The sequence below is a fragment of the Botrytis porri genome (genome assembly GCF_014898465.1).
Source record: "Botrytis porri strain MUCL 3234 chromosome Unknown BPOR_009, whole genome shotgun sequence".
NCBI lineage: Eukaryota > Fungi > Ascomycota > Leotiomycetes > Helotiales > Sclerotiniaceae > Botrytis > Botrytis porri.
In genome coordinates, this window is record NW_024066083.1 from 267,712 (window position 1) to 281,156 (window position 13,445).

At 42.2% G+C, this 13,445-nt stretch overlaps 3 protein-coding genes across 3 annotated transcripts; 2 read left to right on the forward strand and 1 right to left on the reverse strand.

The window, feature by feature from the left end:
- Positions 1–240: 240 nt before the first annotated feature.
- EAF01_006923 (uncharacterized protein) lies at positions 241–765 on the reverse strand (the record flags this gene model as incomplete). The annotated part of the gene is made up of 4 exons (XM_038915177.1): positions 241–270; positions 323–395; positions 426–522; positions 591–765. 4 exons carry the CDS (start codon positions 763–765, stop codon positions 241–243), a joined length of 375 nt encoding a protein of 124 aa, XP_038768815.1.
- Positions 766–6,782: 6,017 nt separating this feature from the next.
- EAF01_006924 (uncharacterized protein) lies at positions 6,783–8,774 on the forward strand (the record flags this gene model as incomplete). The annotated part of the gene is made up of 3 exons (XM_038915178.1): positions 6,783–6,938; positions 7,022–7,928; positions 8,011–8,774. 3 exons carry the CDS (start codon positions 6,783–6,785, stop codon positions 8,772–8,774), a joined length of 1,827 nt encoding a protein of 608 aa, XP_038768816.1.
- A 2,412-nt stretch (positions 8,775–11,186) lies between these two features.
- Positions 11,187–12,005, forward strand: EAF01_006925 (uncharacterized protein; the record flags this gene model as incomplete). The annotated part of the gene is made up of 1 exon (XM_038915179.1): positions 11,187–12,005. The coding sequence occupies one exon, from the start codon at positions 11,187–11,189 to the stop codon at positions 12,003–12,005; it is 819 nt and encodes a 272-aa protein (XP_038768817.1).
- Positions 12,006–13,445: the final 1,440 nt, after the last annotated feature.

Below are 13,445 nucleotides of genomic sequence, written 5' to 3' on the forward strand. Positions count from 1 at the left end.
GCCAGAACTCCCGCAAAATCACAATAAAGTACCCAAGTAGGGCATGCCTAAAAACTACCCAACCATCCATTTAATCGTGCCATCATAAGAGTTCGTACCGCTTCGTTTGCCGCATTTGTCATTTGTCGCATGTCGCATTTGTCGCATGTCTAGTCCTAGTCTAATCGTTAGATGTCTTTCCCCACCAAATTTACTAGCAAGTGTACATACCAAAGCAGCAAGTTGCGAATCGGGTTTCTCTTAGTTGGCATTTGCCTTATCGGCAACGTGCTAGTTGATTGTTAGTCAAGATCTCTTCGGTGTTAGTACTAATCAAACACACCGTCAACAACTTAGCAGCACGATCATCTTGCTCTCCCTCCATATCATCAAGTTGGTCTCGATTGATAGAGAGTCTATCTGTGATCGAACCCTAGTTGCCATACAACTCGCGATCCAAATGAGCTAATGGGAACTTGGCGTATTGTTCGAGAACTTTTCGCCAAGTACGGCCGACCTTGAAATTTTGCATGGCCATGGTCCCTGTGTAGATAGTTGGACGTTAGTTTTTGAGTCTTGTATACTCAAGGAAACATGGAAGGAAAACTCACACTTATACTTCTCAGTATAAACACGCTTCTCCTTGGCAGTGAGCATAACCATAAATCTAGGAGCTAGAAAAACGGTTCTGGGAGGTGGGAGGGGAAGACCCTTTTCGCGACACTCGGCCCGGCGCTTTGCGGCTCGGGTCTTGTATTCCTTTTCCTTTGCCTTGTCCTTTGCCATGGTGGTTTATCTATTGAAGAAAGGGTAGTTGAAAGAGATTTGTTTTTGTTTGGGTTGGGCTGGGTGGGATGGTCGTTGATGGGTGAGGGAGGTGGTTGTTTGGAATTGAAAATTGTGGGAGGAAGTTTTGATTGATATGCTAGTTTCTTAGCGAACTACCCCTCGAGGGGGAATTAGCTTGGAAATTTTAGTGCGGTATTTTAGTGCGGGATTCTTAGTGTAGGGGTGAATTTTGTGCAGTTATTGTCTGATGTGTAGTTTAATGTGTGTGTTGTATCTGAATTTGAACTATGCAGCATCTCATCTCTTGTTATATCTAGAGGTGTTTATGGAGTTGAATTCCTGGTTTTGGGGACAATTCGACAGCTGTTTTTAGAAGAGAATTGTTCTGGATTAAGAGATTGTGCAGTTTTAAACTATCTCGTCGGGTGCAGTACTGCTAGGAAGGACTTTGTGTTGAGTCAAAAGTTGGATCTTTGAGAGTTGTTTTTGGGTATTGAAAGGCTTCGAATAGTACAATATTACTAGCTTTCAGGATCATGAATATATCTCGTCGAGAGCTGGAGTGTTAAGAGTTATACAGAACTTGTCCGTAATGTTGATCTTGAGGTGCAGTGCCTGATTTTGAAAGATCTTGAGAGGTTCTTTCTTTATAATTTTGTGCGTTTTGAATAAATCTCGGCGGGGTTTGAAGGGATCGGAATAGCTACAACTTGAGTAGAATCTAAAATTCTGGGATATAAGTTTAGATAGTGAAAGGAAGTGAAGGGTGTATGGCTCAAGGGGCTATAGATAATTATATGGGGTTCCATCGAGCTTTGTCAGGATTTAGACTATCATGGTTAGAATAGAGGCAGTTGTTTTGTTCTATAATTGCAGATATCAGAAGATTTCGGTGTACTTGTGAATAGGAATGTTGCTAGGACTTGAAATTTTATCGTCGAATGTCTTCTAGTAGTTTATTACAATAGCTAAGCTACTCTGGGAGGTACGATATCATTTTCTTGTCATGCTAAAGGTTGAGAATACTCCTGGAACAAGAAATAGTAGGGGATTGAAGCTATCTTGTGGAATATTTTGATGCCAGGATAACTAGTTGAACGGCTAAAATCAGGAGAGTGGCTGTGTTCTTGTGGATCTCAAAGAATAGTTGATATATGCATTTCATACGTATGGTCTTTGACACTGAACTATTTAATGTCCTGATTCAAGGCATTGTTATTCCTTATGAAAGAGAGCGGAATGTGAGTAGCTGTTTGTTCATATCTACAGCTGGAACTAGATCTATACGACGCCTAAAAGCCAGAGTTTGAAAGATTATGAATGCTGGTATGTAAAGTAAAGAGTGATTAGCTTCATAAATGCTTTCATGATGATTTCTCTGTATAAGCTACGAGCTTGATGCTGGCTACCAACTTCATGGTGCAAAGAATGAGAGATATGGCGAGTTGGCTGATCTCAGAGCAATGGGACCTACACACTGCAACATACCAACCGGCCAGCATATGTTTCGAACAGAGATTTATCTACGGCACTTGATGTATGAACTCCCTGATTCTCACTGAGAGACTTTTTTGCAATGTATAACAACTGCCACAACTGAGAACATGAGCAGTCACGTACCTCGTCCCCATGAGATTAAATCCAGAACCTTCGCCTCGGTTTGAATCATGAGCATAAAGCATGCCCCTGCTGTCATGTTCTTTCGAGCTAAAAAGTAACGAGTACATACCAATAGCATCTATTGTTGTTATGCACAACAATGTTGACTACGGAGCATCTCTACCACGATCCAAAAAGCAGCACCAACGTCGCTTCCGGCCAACGAAGGAAAAATAGGAGCTGGTTTATAGGCTAGAATCTGATATTAAATTTGAAGAAAGATGTTATTTGAGGTTTTAACCCTATAGTATACGGGTGGCTTTTTCAATTTCATAGACTGAAAAAAGCGCTACATCTCATGCCACTGTTTTTGCCTTTGAGGCAGCGGTCAACCACATCTCGCTCTCCTGTAATCCCTAGAACCACTTATGTGCATTCAGGTACTTCGCGAATATCTCCCTCCATTTACCTGCCTTGAACGCTGCGCCGTTAGGTAGATGAAACAGATTAGCCAAAGTCAATCCGTCTCCAGCAATGTGTTTCTGCTTAGACAAAATCCCGTCGTAGAAAGCAAGCACTGTATCGACGTCGGATTCGGCTTGTGCAGCTCTAACCTTCGTCAGGGAGACCCAGCCCTTTCATTCTACACAGTTTGCGGTTAGTTAAAACAAAAATAATAATAGAATCAACACTGCGACAAGCGGCAATGTATCCCCGGTTTGATGATAAGCTCGGTTCCTATTGTCTCAGCTGTTACAGCGAAATAGTTTTGCTCGATAGAAGAAGCCTCTTCAAAGCGAGCAAAGGCATTCTCATCGTCCTCCGGGATCAGTCTTCTCCCGGAAGGATACTTTGTAACAGAAAATATTAGAAAAACTCCTGTATATATAAATATATGATTGCAAAAAAAATTACTTGGTAAGATATCTGCAGATAGCTCTGCTTTCAAACATGAAAAACCCATCATTATCTAATATAGGCACTTTTCTAAAAGGCTGTAGCTTCTTGAAAACGTTGGTTTTCTGCTCCCCCTTTGCAATGTCAACAAAGATCAGTTCGTATGGCAGCTGCTTCTCGAGAATTGTGACCAAAACGCTGGATGTGGACATGGTAGAGCCATAAAGTTTGAGAACCATTGTCGCTACGTATAAATTGAAATAGAGTGCTGAGTGATCAATGGGAGGGGAAGAGTTCTTTAAATAAACATAAACTATTCGATACTAGCAAGATAAAACTGCGATATTTCAAATGCGGGCATTGAAGCTGTAGTGAGCACTAGACTAATAAGGTGAAATGATTTGTACTCTCGGGGTTTAGCAAGGGGACGTAGCCGCTAGTCCTTACTCATGACGATATGGAAACTTGATTTTAGGAATTTTGTGATAAGTGCAGTATAAGTACTAGGACATTGCAAGTAGCAGCATATTGTAAGCACTCAAATGAAGAGTACTCGCACCATAAAGATATGGAGGTTTTCTGTTAAAATGGAGATGACTCTAATAGTTTTTTAGTACAGTCCTTGGCAAATACAAGACGGCAAAATAGGTAACAGAAATCTTCGCTTCAGAACGCCGACAGAGTAAGTTTAATTGTCAGATCTCTCGTTGGTCATCATGCCTTCCATGGGTAACCTATTCCATGACCCTGTAACTATTGTCAGCCTAGCATTCCGCTTCCCAGGTGATGCTACTTCAACATCGAAGTTCTGGGACCTCTTAAAGATGGGAGTAGTAAGTGATCTCAGCATGGTTTAGTTTTTGGAATTGGATCTGCTTGAAATTCCACTGACGATCTCGAAGATGCTTACTCCCTGATGAAAGACCGATATAATGCGGATTCATTCTACCATTCCAATGCTAGCAGTCGGAAAAACTTCTCGGCTACTAAAGAGGGCTACTCTCTCAAACACCATCTATATGCCTTCGACGCAGCATTCTTTAATGTTACGGCAGCGGAAGTCAATTCATTCATTATAATCAACTTATCTTTATTAAAATATTTACTTAAAAAATAGAAAAGTTATTTTAAAGAAGAATTTAGTATTATATTTGTATGAACACTGATCATTAGGATCTAGTGAATAGCTTCAATTCATTAGCTACTGTATTGCAGTCTTTAGCGAATGTGGGATACAGTAGCCTCAAGCGAGAGCAGAAGAGACTAGCTCCTCTTTTAACGTCTATATAAGACCTACAACTTCCAATAACTTAGCTAGCTCTTTAGATAGAATACAATATAGACATTTAGGACCTACGAAACCGTGGGTGCTACGTCTTCCGTATCCTTCTCAAACCAACAATTTATTTCTTAGAATTCGTTAAATACGCCTCGTCTACTGTGAATTGTCTTCTACTAGTGGAGAATATATGATCAAACCCACTCAGAGTCAGACTCCGCATACCTTGAGAAGTGTTGAACTGATATAAATTGGTAGAATCACTTCCTCCACGTCTTGCATCGGCATCCGAAAATGTCTAAAACTTTAGCAACTAATGTACCTTAACACGTAGGTACTCTCTCCTGCGTCAAGAACTTTGAGCCTAATCACGAGCATTATAGGAAACATTATGTACCGGCTCGAGGGACATTAGTCTAACTCCAACCCGTGGTCGATAAACGATCGAATTTTTTGCTGAGGAGGGGTTTATAGGCTCATATCGGTGTACATAGCTGGAATGCTTGTGTGAAGAAAGGCTGAATGAATGGCCTTAAGTCATTCATAGCTAGTCCTATAGCAGGGCCTTTGTAAGGCTTGCTTCTTCCTGTGGTTAGCTAGCTCCTTAGATAAAATTCACATTGACAATCGGAAAGATATCGAGAGCTTGCTGTAAGAGTTAGTGCAAAAATGACATGCAAGTGTGAGCGGCGTCACCATTACTCTCCCATTTGTCATTTGTTCCCAGCATAATCACAGGATTGGCCTATCAATACCCCGAACAAGATTTCTACCACGTATTCACACGGTCTATGCGAATTCCCAGCTGGTGACAATATAGACGAAGCATCGTAGTCGCAACCTTACAAGTATCGTAGTCCAACCTCTAAAGTTGTGTGCTTCGGAATAATTTGAATCATTTGAATTTGATGCCGTTAAATATGACGTCTTTTTGGAACAAATAAAAACAAAACTCAACTTTTTAGTGCAGATCACTAGTTTTTAGTACATAATTTTACAATTACACAATCGTAAGATCTTACCATCGTACAATCCAATCATTTAATTGGTTCACAAAATTATTCAAATGATTTTTTTCCTAAAAAAAAAAGTTTAGTTTATATAGATTTTTAACTCTATAGACCAATCAAATGCTTAGTTTCAAAGCGATTATACGATTATATAATTATACGATTATATACGAGAGTCAGTTTCTAAAGAATACTAGCTTTCTATAAGCGAGAATATTAATCTTTAAAAAATAACAATCTCATATATAAATCTGTATAGTATTATGTTATTCATTGAAGATAATCTATTATATAAATCTCGTAATCTAAATTAAAATGAGGTTATTCCTAGAATATTCTTTAATTATAAAAGTTGTTGTCTTTATAGTTTTCAAGAATAAGTTTATATACTTTTATAGTTTATAGAATAATATTATTAATGACTTCTTGTTTTGCGCGAGTGCACGGACCCGGAATTCAATAAAAATAGGCCCTCGTAATACGTACTGAAAACTAGCGATCTACACTAAAAAGTTGAATTTTATCACCATTTGCCTCAAAAAGACTCTATATAGTACATTACACAACATCGCCAAGTCCTTTTGATCTGCGCGTACAAGGATTTTATCGGTTCTTGGATTGCTTTTCCGGCAAGATCAGCCCCGCACTTTGCGACATAATCTTGTAGATCCCTTCCCTTAGCAGCTAGATAGCACACACTATCGAATTTTACATATGCAAAACTAATGCATGTCTACGTCTTCGATCGATATCAGATTTGTTTCGGAGACTTCCCTACCATGCCCTAGCCATACTTACCTCTTCGTTACATTCGGAAGATTTATGTAAAATCATCATAACATGGATTTGATGAATATTGTGCTGTATATTCAAGCCATTTATGGGATGACGTGACGTGAAAAGGGGTGCAGCTAACGAATCATCTCACAAGATGCCATAGCTATAGAGAGTTGGCCGTATCTGCATGGCTACTCCCATCTCGAATGATTACAGTACCTTGTAGTTGTAGACTTGAGAAAGCAGTCGGACAGTTCTGTTGTAGTGATACGGCTAGTGAGAATAGAAGAGATACGGGAGCGTGCAACGGGCCGATCTTTCCATCATATGTTTCCAGCTCCAGGCACGTTCACTCCATACAATCCTATAAGAACCAAGCTGTAGAACTGCTTGCTTGCTATATCACGGGTCAAAGTTTGAGTGCTAACTCAAACTCAATACATAATCTCAAGATGTTTTACAAATCTTTCCTGTTCCTTATTTTTAATGCTCTTTTCTGGACCATCAATGCCAAACATAGGAAGTCATATTACTCCAAAGCTGATCTTCCAACATTGACCCTCCCATGGGGTACATATAGGGGGGAACTCTACGGAGACGACGGAGAGGTCAGTGATTGTTGTATTACTCATGCATTCCCCTCTCTTTATCCGGCTGAGTTTTGTTCTCACTGACGCCTTGGCACAACCAGACTGTTCGATTTTCAAACGTCCGATTCGCTAAACCCCCTGTTGGCCCACTCCGCTTTGCAGCTCCTCAATATCCTGATGCCATCAAGAACAACAAGGAAATTCAAGACAACAGTGTCGGCGCCCACTGTATCCAAGCTTTTCCTCCTCCTAAAAATTCAAACGCTACTATTGAGCCTCCACCAGAAGATACCCAAAGTGAAGACTGTCTTTTCCTCGATATCTACGTCCCCCTTTGGGTTTTGGAGGAGAAGAGTGACGAAAAGCTCCCTGTTATTGTCTACATCTACGGTGGAGCCTACATATTCGGTGGGAAAAATACGACATTCAATACACAAGAAGGACCTTACTCTGCATATGACGGAACAGGTATTCGCAGAACTACCGATAATGCTGTCATCTGGGTGACGGGAAATTACCGACTCGGAGCATTTGGCTTCTTGGGTGGCTCTTACATGGAACAGAATGCTCAGCCTAATGCAGGTCTACATGATCAACGTCTGCTTTTGGACTGGGTTCAAAAATACATTGGTCAAGTCAATGGCGACAAAAACGCTGTCAGTGCCTGGGGGAGTTCTGCTGGTGGAGGATCAATTCTCCACCACCTCGTTGCCTATGGTGGTGCCAAGAGGACATCTCTTTTCCAAAGGGCCGCCATCTGGAGTCCGGCATTTCAGTGGTCGTATGATCGAGCAGGTGTTTTGCAAGAAACTTTCTTCAACTTCACAACGGAAGCAAAGTGCGCTGACGAAGATGCTCTCGAGTGCTTAAGAAAAGCCGATACAGAGACTCTGAAGGTAGCTAATCAAAATGTTGTCAATCAACGCTTGAGTTTGGGATTGTTTCCATTCGGACCCGCTGTTGATGGGGATCTGGTGCCAGACCTCCCAGCGAATTTATTCAAGCAAGGTACACAAATTTCTACGCAACTGCTTTCATCCTCTCCTATGATTTTTCAATTTACTGATAGAACATCACTAATCATGAATAGGCAAACACATTAGCACCGAATCTCTAATAATTTCTCACGTGTACGACGAGGCAAGGCTCTTCGCCGACAAGGACATTAAAACCGCAGCCCAGTTCACAGAATTTGTCACTCTCGCCTTCCCGGGCGATAAACTAGCAGAAGTGAGGCAGAAAATCGAGGACAAATACCCCTCTAGTACATACAATGATGACCAACAGAGGCGTCTCAGGGCAGTGTTACGCGACTCAACCTTCGTTTGTAATAACTATCAGATTTTCCAGGCATACAAGAAGAACTCTAAAGTCTATGCCATGCGGTACGAAATTCCACCGGCTCAACACGGTACTGATTTGCTTCCTATAATTTGGAACAAGGAGGTCGACGTCGCTGGCCTTATCAAACAGATAATTCCTCGGCTCCCTGACTGGATCTCCCAAATCCTCGAGAACATATGGGTGCCTTTAGCTTCGAGATACCAACAGTACTTTGCTGGTCATGCACTGACTGGTGATCCAAACTATCTCGCCCAGGGCCAGGCACTCACATGGGAAGTAACAACTGACGACGGTGAAGTGTTGACAAACGCACTGAGGGTTGGTCTGCAGTATTCCAATCCTAGACACCCATTCTACTCTCTTGGATCCGATGATCAGGTGGCCGCGGCGAGCTGCGATTTCTGGAGCGATCTCGCAGAAAAGATTACCATCGCCATCGGTAGCGAGAAGCCGACGAGCTTCAGGACTCAGTTTTACGAGCGCTTATGGGGTGGTCAAGTTGAATTGTAGTCACCACAAGAATGAGTGGTTGAAAAAGCTGGAATGCGGAAGATAAAAGCGAGGAGGAGATAGGATAGGATTTGTCATTTCAATTCTTTAATATTTGACGGATGGATATTTCTTCCTGCAATCAAGGCAAATCTGAAACAATGAAAACGTTCTGCTGTGACCTATCTGTGTCAAACTTGCAGTGAAATAGCTACAGCTGAGTTGTTTGAGATTTCGAAAAATCAACGGAACCATTTGGCTGAAAGATTGCTAGGGCGACACTTGTTGCAATAGTCTTAGAATTATGATGTCTTTCACTTTTATCTTTCTTATTTCTCTCTTTTAACCTTGACGAGAGCCAAACTCCAATGCCATACCCGAAAGAGTAAGCAAGCTGTGAATCGATATCAACTCCACAGGAATCCTTTATAGCTACATGGTAAGATTGCTTTCATTGCATGACTATGAACTTGATAGTCTGACCTCAAAGTTCACTTCACTCTCAAGGTAAGCTTACTGGAGAGCCCAAGTCTACCAAGAAGAATCCAATAAAAGTAAATTCAAAACAACTACAAGTGCCCCGCTATATAAGGATCGGCTAACAGTAGGAAGCAAGGCAATATCACTAGATAGCTGCTGGCCTAGAATTATAGTAAATTGACATCGTAAAACAAGATATCTATTAAGCATGTAAGTACTATCACTATCAAAATGAAAACATGAGACTACCACCGATTCCACATCGTGGCAGCTAATGCAAGGCTGACATCATGTCTCTCAACATATGACCTTGGATTGTCTCACGTATGTATATCGAGTACAGGCACTTACTCACCTTTCAATCCAAATATCGACGTCGTTAGATATCTCACCTACTTTCTCAAAACCACGTTCGTCAAGTATTGGTTCATTCTCATCTACCCATATCAACTCTAATCCTAAGGCCCTTAGTATTGCCCAGTCCTCAAAGGGTCCGACAACCCGAATCCTTCAAGTCACTCGTGGAATACCTCAATTAGGGAGTTTGGTAATAACAATATATGTTTTGGAGGTATTCCGATATAGAATCTTTCTATCTTTAGTAGCAACTTATATTTTTAGATAATATTGTGTAGTATTTTTAAAAGCTTTTTGATTGATTGATATTAATAGAGAGGTTGTTTAGTTAGTGAAATTATCAAGTAGTAGTTCATTCGGTTATCGTATATTTCATTTTTGTAATTCGTGAAATTGTCGATTCCGGCTTCTTGAATATAGTCATTGTTATTTTGCGCCACTTATCCCAGTAGTGGGCCAGATTGTCAACTATTTTTTCTTCAATGTTATGAGCGCTGATTGCATTTGGCTTGTAATTTTGAATATACACATTCCCCCCGCCCCCCATGGCATGATTACCATCGGATTTAGATCTCTTCGTTCTACTCCCCCGATCAAGGATTCCAGACTACCATCGATCCAAAAGGTTTTGCTCGAAAGCTTTCATAGCCTTCCAAATTTCATACCTCGTCGGAAATGCGAAATAATGTCCGGGTCGCCATCACTAACAATCTGCTCATGATTGGATTGTATAGTAATACCTGTAATCCCCCTTTGTTTACCCAAATTCAACAATTCTCCTTCCAATTGCCTTTAATGAGACGGCTAAGCAGACTTGACCACATAATCCCATCAATCGTAAAGTCTGGGGATAAACATAGGCTCTCTTCTTGTTAGATAAAGAAGATTAGCCCCAAAAATATCCAGGCTTACTCTGAGTGGTGTGGTTTTCTCGTGCGTATTAAAAGTGTGGGGAATTCGGATCTGGTCTATTATGGGGTATAAGATTGCAGGCATGCAACAAAAACCATGTTTAAAAATAGGGTAGACTGTATCTGAGCTAGACACTGAGGCTGTAGTCTAGCGTATACTTCACTGCCGTACAAGGTGTCGATTGCGAGACTATAACGCTTCCGAATTGTGGTTCGGTAATTGGTCAGTATCAGCAGTGAGAGGTGGCTCAGGGCCAGACCAGCGCGGTCTGAATTGACTTGTCTTGGTACCCTGGGACCCCTCTTGGAGCTCGCCCTGGACCTTTGTTCTGGCATTGTCCTCGTCGTAACCCGGACCCAACAAAGAGATTTCAGTCTCTAACAAGGAAACTTCATCGACAAAAGACTTCGGTACAATGGATTTCACCCCCACAAAGGAATTTCTGAACAATGCTATTGTTAATCCTCGACTTCCTCCTGGAATAACTATCAATACGTCTGAACTAAAATTGAACAATCCCACTTGCTGCCGTATATATATGAACATAATCTCTACTCATACTTATTCTCATCAGTTCCATAGTCCTTTACTTACTACAATACTTACCACATCTTTCCAGCTCTTCAAAGTACTTCAAACACAACGAAATCCATACTTCAACCAGACAACCCAGCAACCGCCAGAATGACTTCCAGATTCTGGAGCCACTCGCCGATAGATGAAGAAGAAGAGATGAACCAACGAACCCAGCAACAACGACCCTCGACCCACTCCCGATCCGGACCCTGGACCTCGGAGCTCTTGACAAGCGAAGAACGCGCCCGCCGCGCCAATCTCTCCAACGCCGATCGTCAAGCCGAGGCCCGCGCCGCCCGCGAAGCTTACGATCAAGCCCAATCCCACTCCCGCGAAGAGACATGGTATCAGGAATCCCCACCCAGAAGATCCCGAACCCATCGATCCAGCCCCGGGACTCCATCCGGAAACCCTCAATTCTTCCAAGGAAGCACTCAGCCCAAGACCGCCAAGCAAACAAAACAAGCCGAGAAAGCCCAGCGAGCGGCCGAGAAGAAACACCGTCAAGAAGCTCGCCGCGAAGCCGAAGAGGAAGCTCGCAAGGAAAAGAAACATTTCGAAAGCATGACCCAGTGGGAATATGCCAAGCAATGGAGTACCTCGGACCGGGCGACCTACGGGAACGCATTCGATGAATTCTCTGCTTCGGCAGCGGCATTCATCACGGATAACACGCGAGAATTTCCTCGACTCAAGAAACACGGGTGTGCGCGAAACAACTGTGTGCAGGGAGAGATTCTCGGGGTGTGTCATCACGAAGTCGAATTAACGCTTAGAGGAAGCGGAGTTTTCGATGAGAAGATGATGAAGAAGGAGAGGCTGAGATGGCATCCGGATCGATGGACTGGAAAGGGAGATTTGCAGATCAAGGCAAATGAACTCTTCCAGCTCATTCAAAGAATCATCGATGGTGATGTTAATGCATGATTGCTCTGCAATTGTGGGTTAACGGATCCGGAAGTGAGAAATTCGGTGAGAGGTCGGAGAGAAGAGAGAAGTAGCTGAGCTGGTCTCGCTGCTAGAAAATCGAAGATAGGTGAGAAAACGAGTAAAAAAAATGGCTGAGCTGGTCTAGCTACCCACGTTCCTTTATAAATTCTCATTTGTTGAAATAGATTTTCATTGTTTCCTTTGTCATTCATCGGATACAGGTTTCCTTATTTCTTCTGTCGCTCTCTCAACTATCAACCCAAAAACCCAAAAACCCAAACACCAAAAAAATAAACTCAAAAACACATTCATATGTAAGCAAAAATCCCATTCATGCCAATCAATTGTGACTCTCGAACCTTGACCCGATTTAAAATCAAGCAACAAAATTTCTCTGAAATGAACTCAGTTAAACTTACTTAGACGCAGTGATATACTAACAAACGAAGATTTCATTTCCATGCGATCAAAATCCCTATCACGACCCCCGCTCCCCCGTACAATAACACACCAAAACCTCCCAGACATCAACCAACAGCGCCTCATCCCCGTAGCCCCCGCAAAACCCCAAACCCCAGATCTCTTCCTCGAAACAAAATAGATTGCAGACTTTCATCTCCAACCTCCACATCGATGCTCAACTAAATCAGACTCTATCTATCTCTACCCGAGACTTGTAACCTCGCACTCCCTTCTTCCTCCCGAAATCATGAAAACCTTTTGCATCTACACTCACAGCACACAGACACTGCGCACCACTCCTTTACCTCAACCAGACCAAGACAACATACGTCTATGAACTCATCTACACATCCACCCACTCAGAAGTTTCTCGCGGCTCAAGCACAACACAAGAACTTTCCCGTTTCTTTGTATCGATATGAAAGTTTTCAATTAGTGTTGCATTATGGAGCTCCTCGACTATATTGCTTACTGCTACTCACTTGAGCAACACAGATCAACATGGGTGTGTACATGAATGAAGAGGATATCTCAATTTCTCAATATTTTTTATATTCATACTAGGTACTCATCTACTCGCTGTCTAGTACCTAGCATGTATGTTCCCACTCCCACTCCTTCCTGACCCCCTGCCTCCCCTGTTCTTTTCGCATTACCCTATCCCTCTCTCCCTCTACTTTCATCCTTCCTTTTAACCCCAATCAAACTGCCTGCTTGACCCTGATCTCCAACCGCCACAGTACAAAGATGGAAAAATATCGCTCACATTCGCATTCGTATTTACGATAGTTGTAACTGTAGCCGCCCTGGATCCTAGAAGCAATACCGAGCATAAGGTAGCAATCGGTTCGAAATTATCCATTCTCTCCCTCAAGCCCCCTTCCGTCCCTCACCGTCAAAATTTCCCCTTCAATCCAAACTGCAACACTTCCGCCCACTCTCCTTCACATCTACCATCAGAATCTTCCCTCGTGC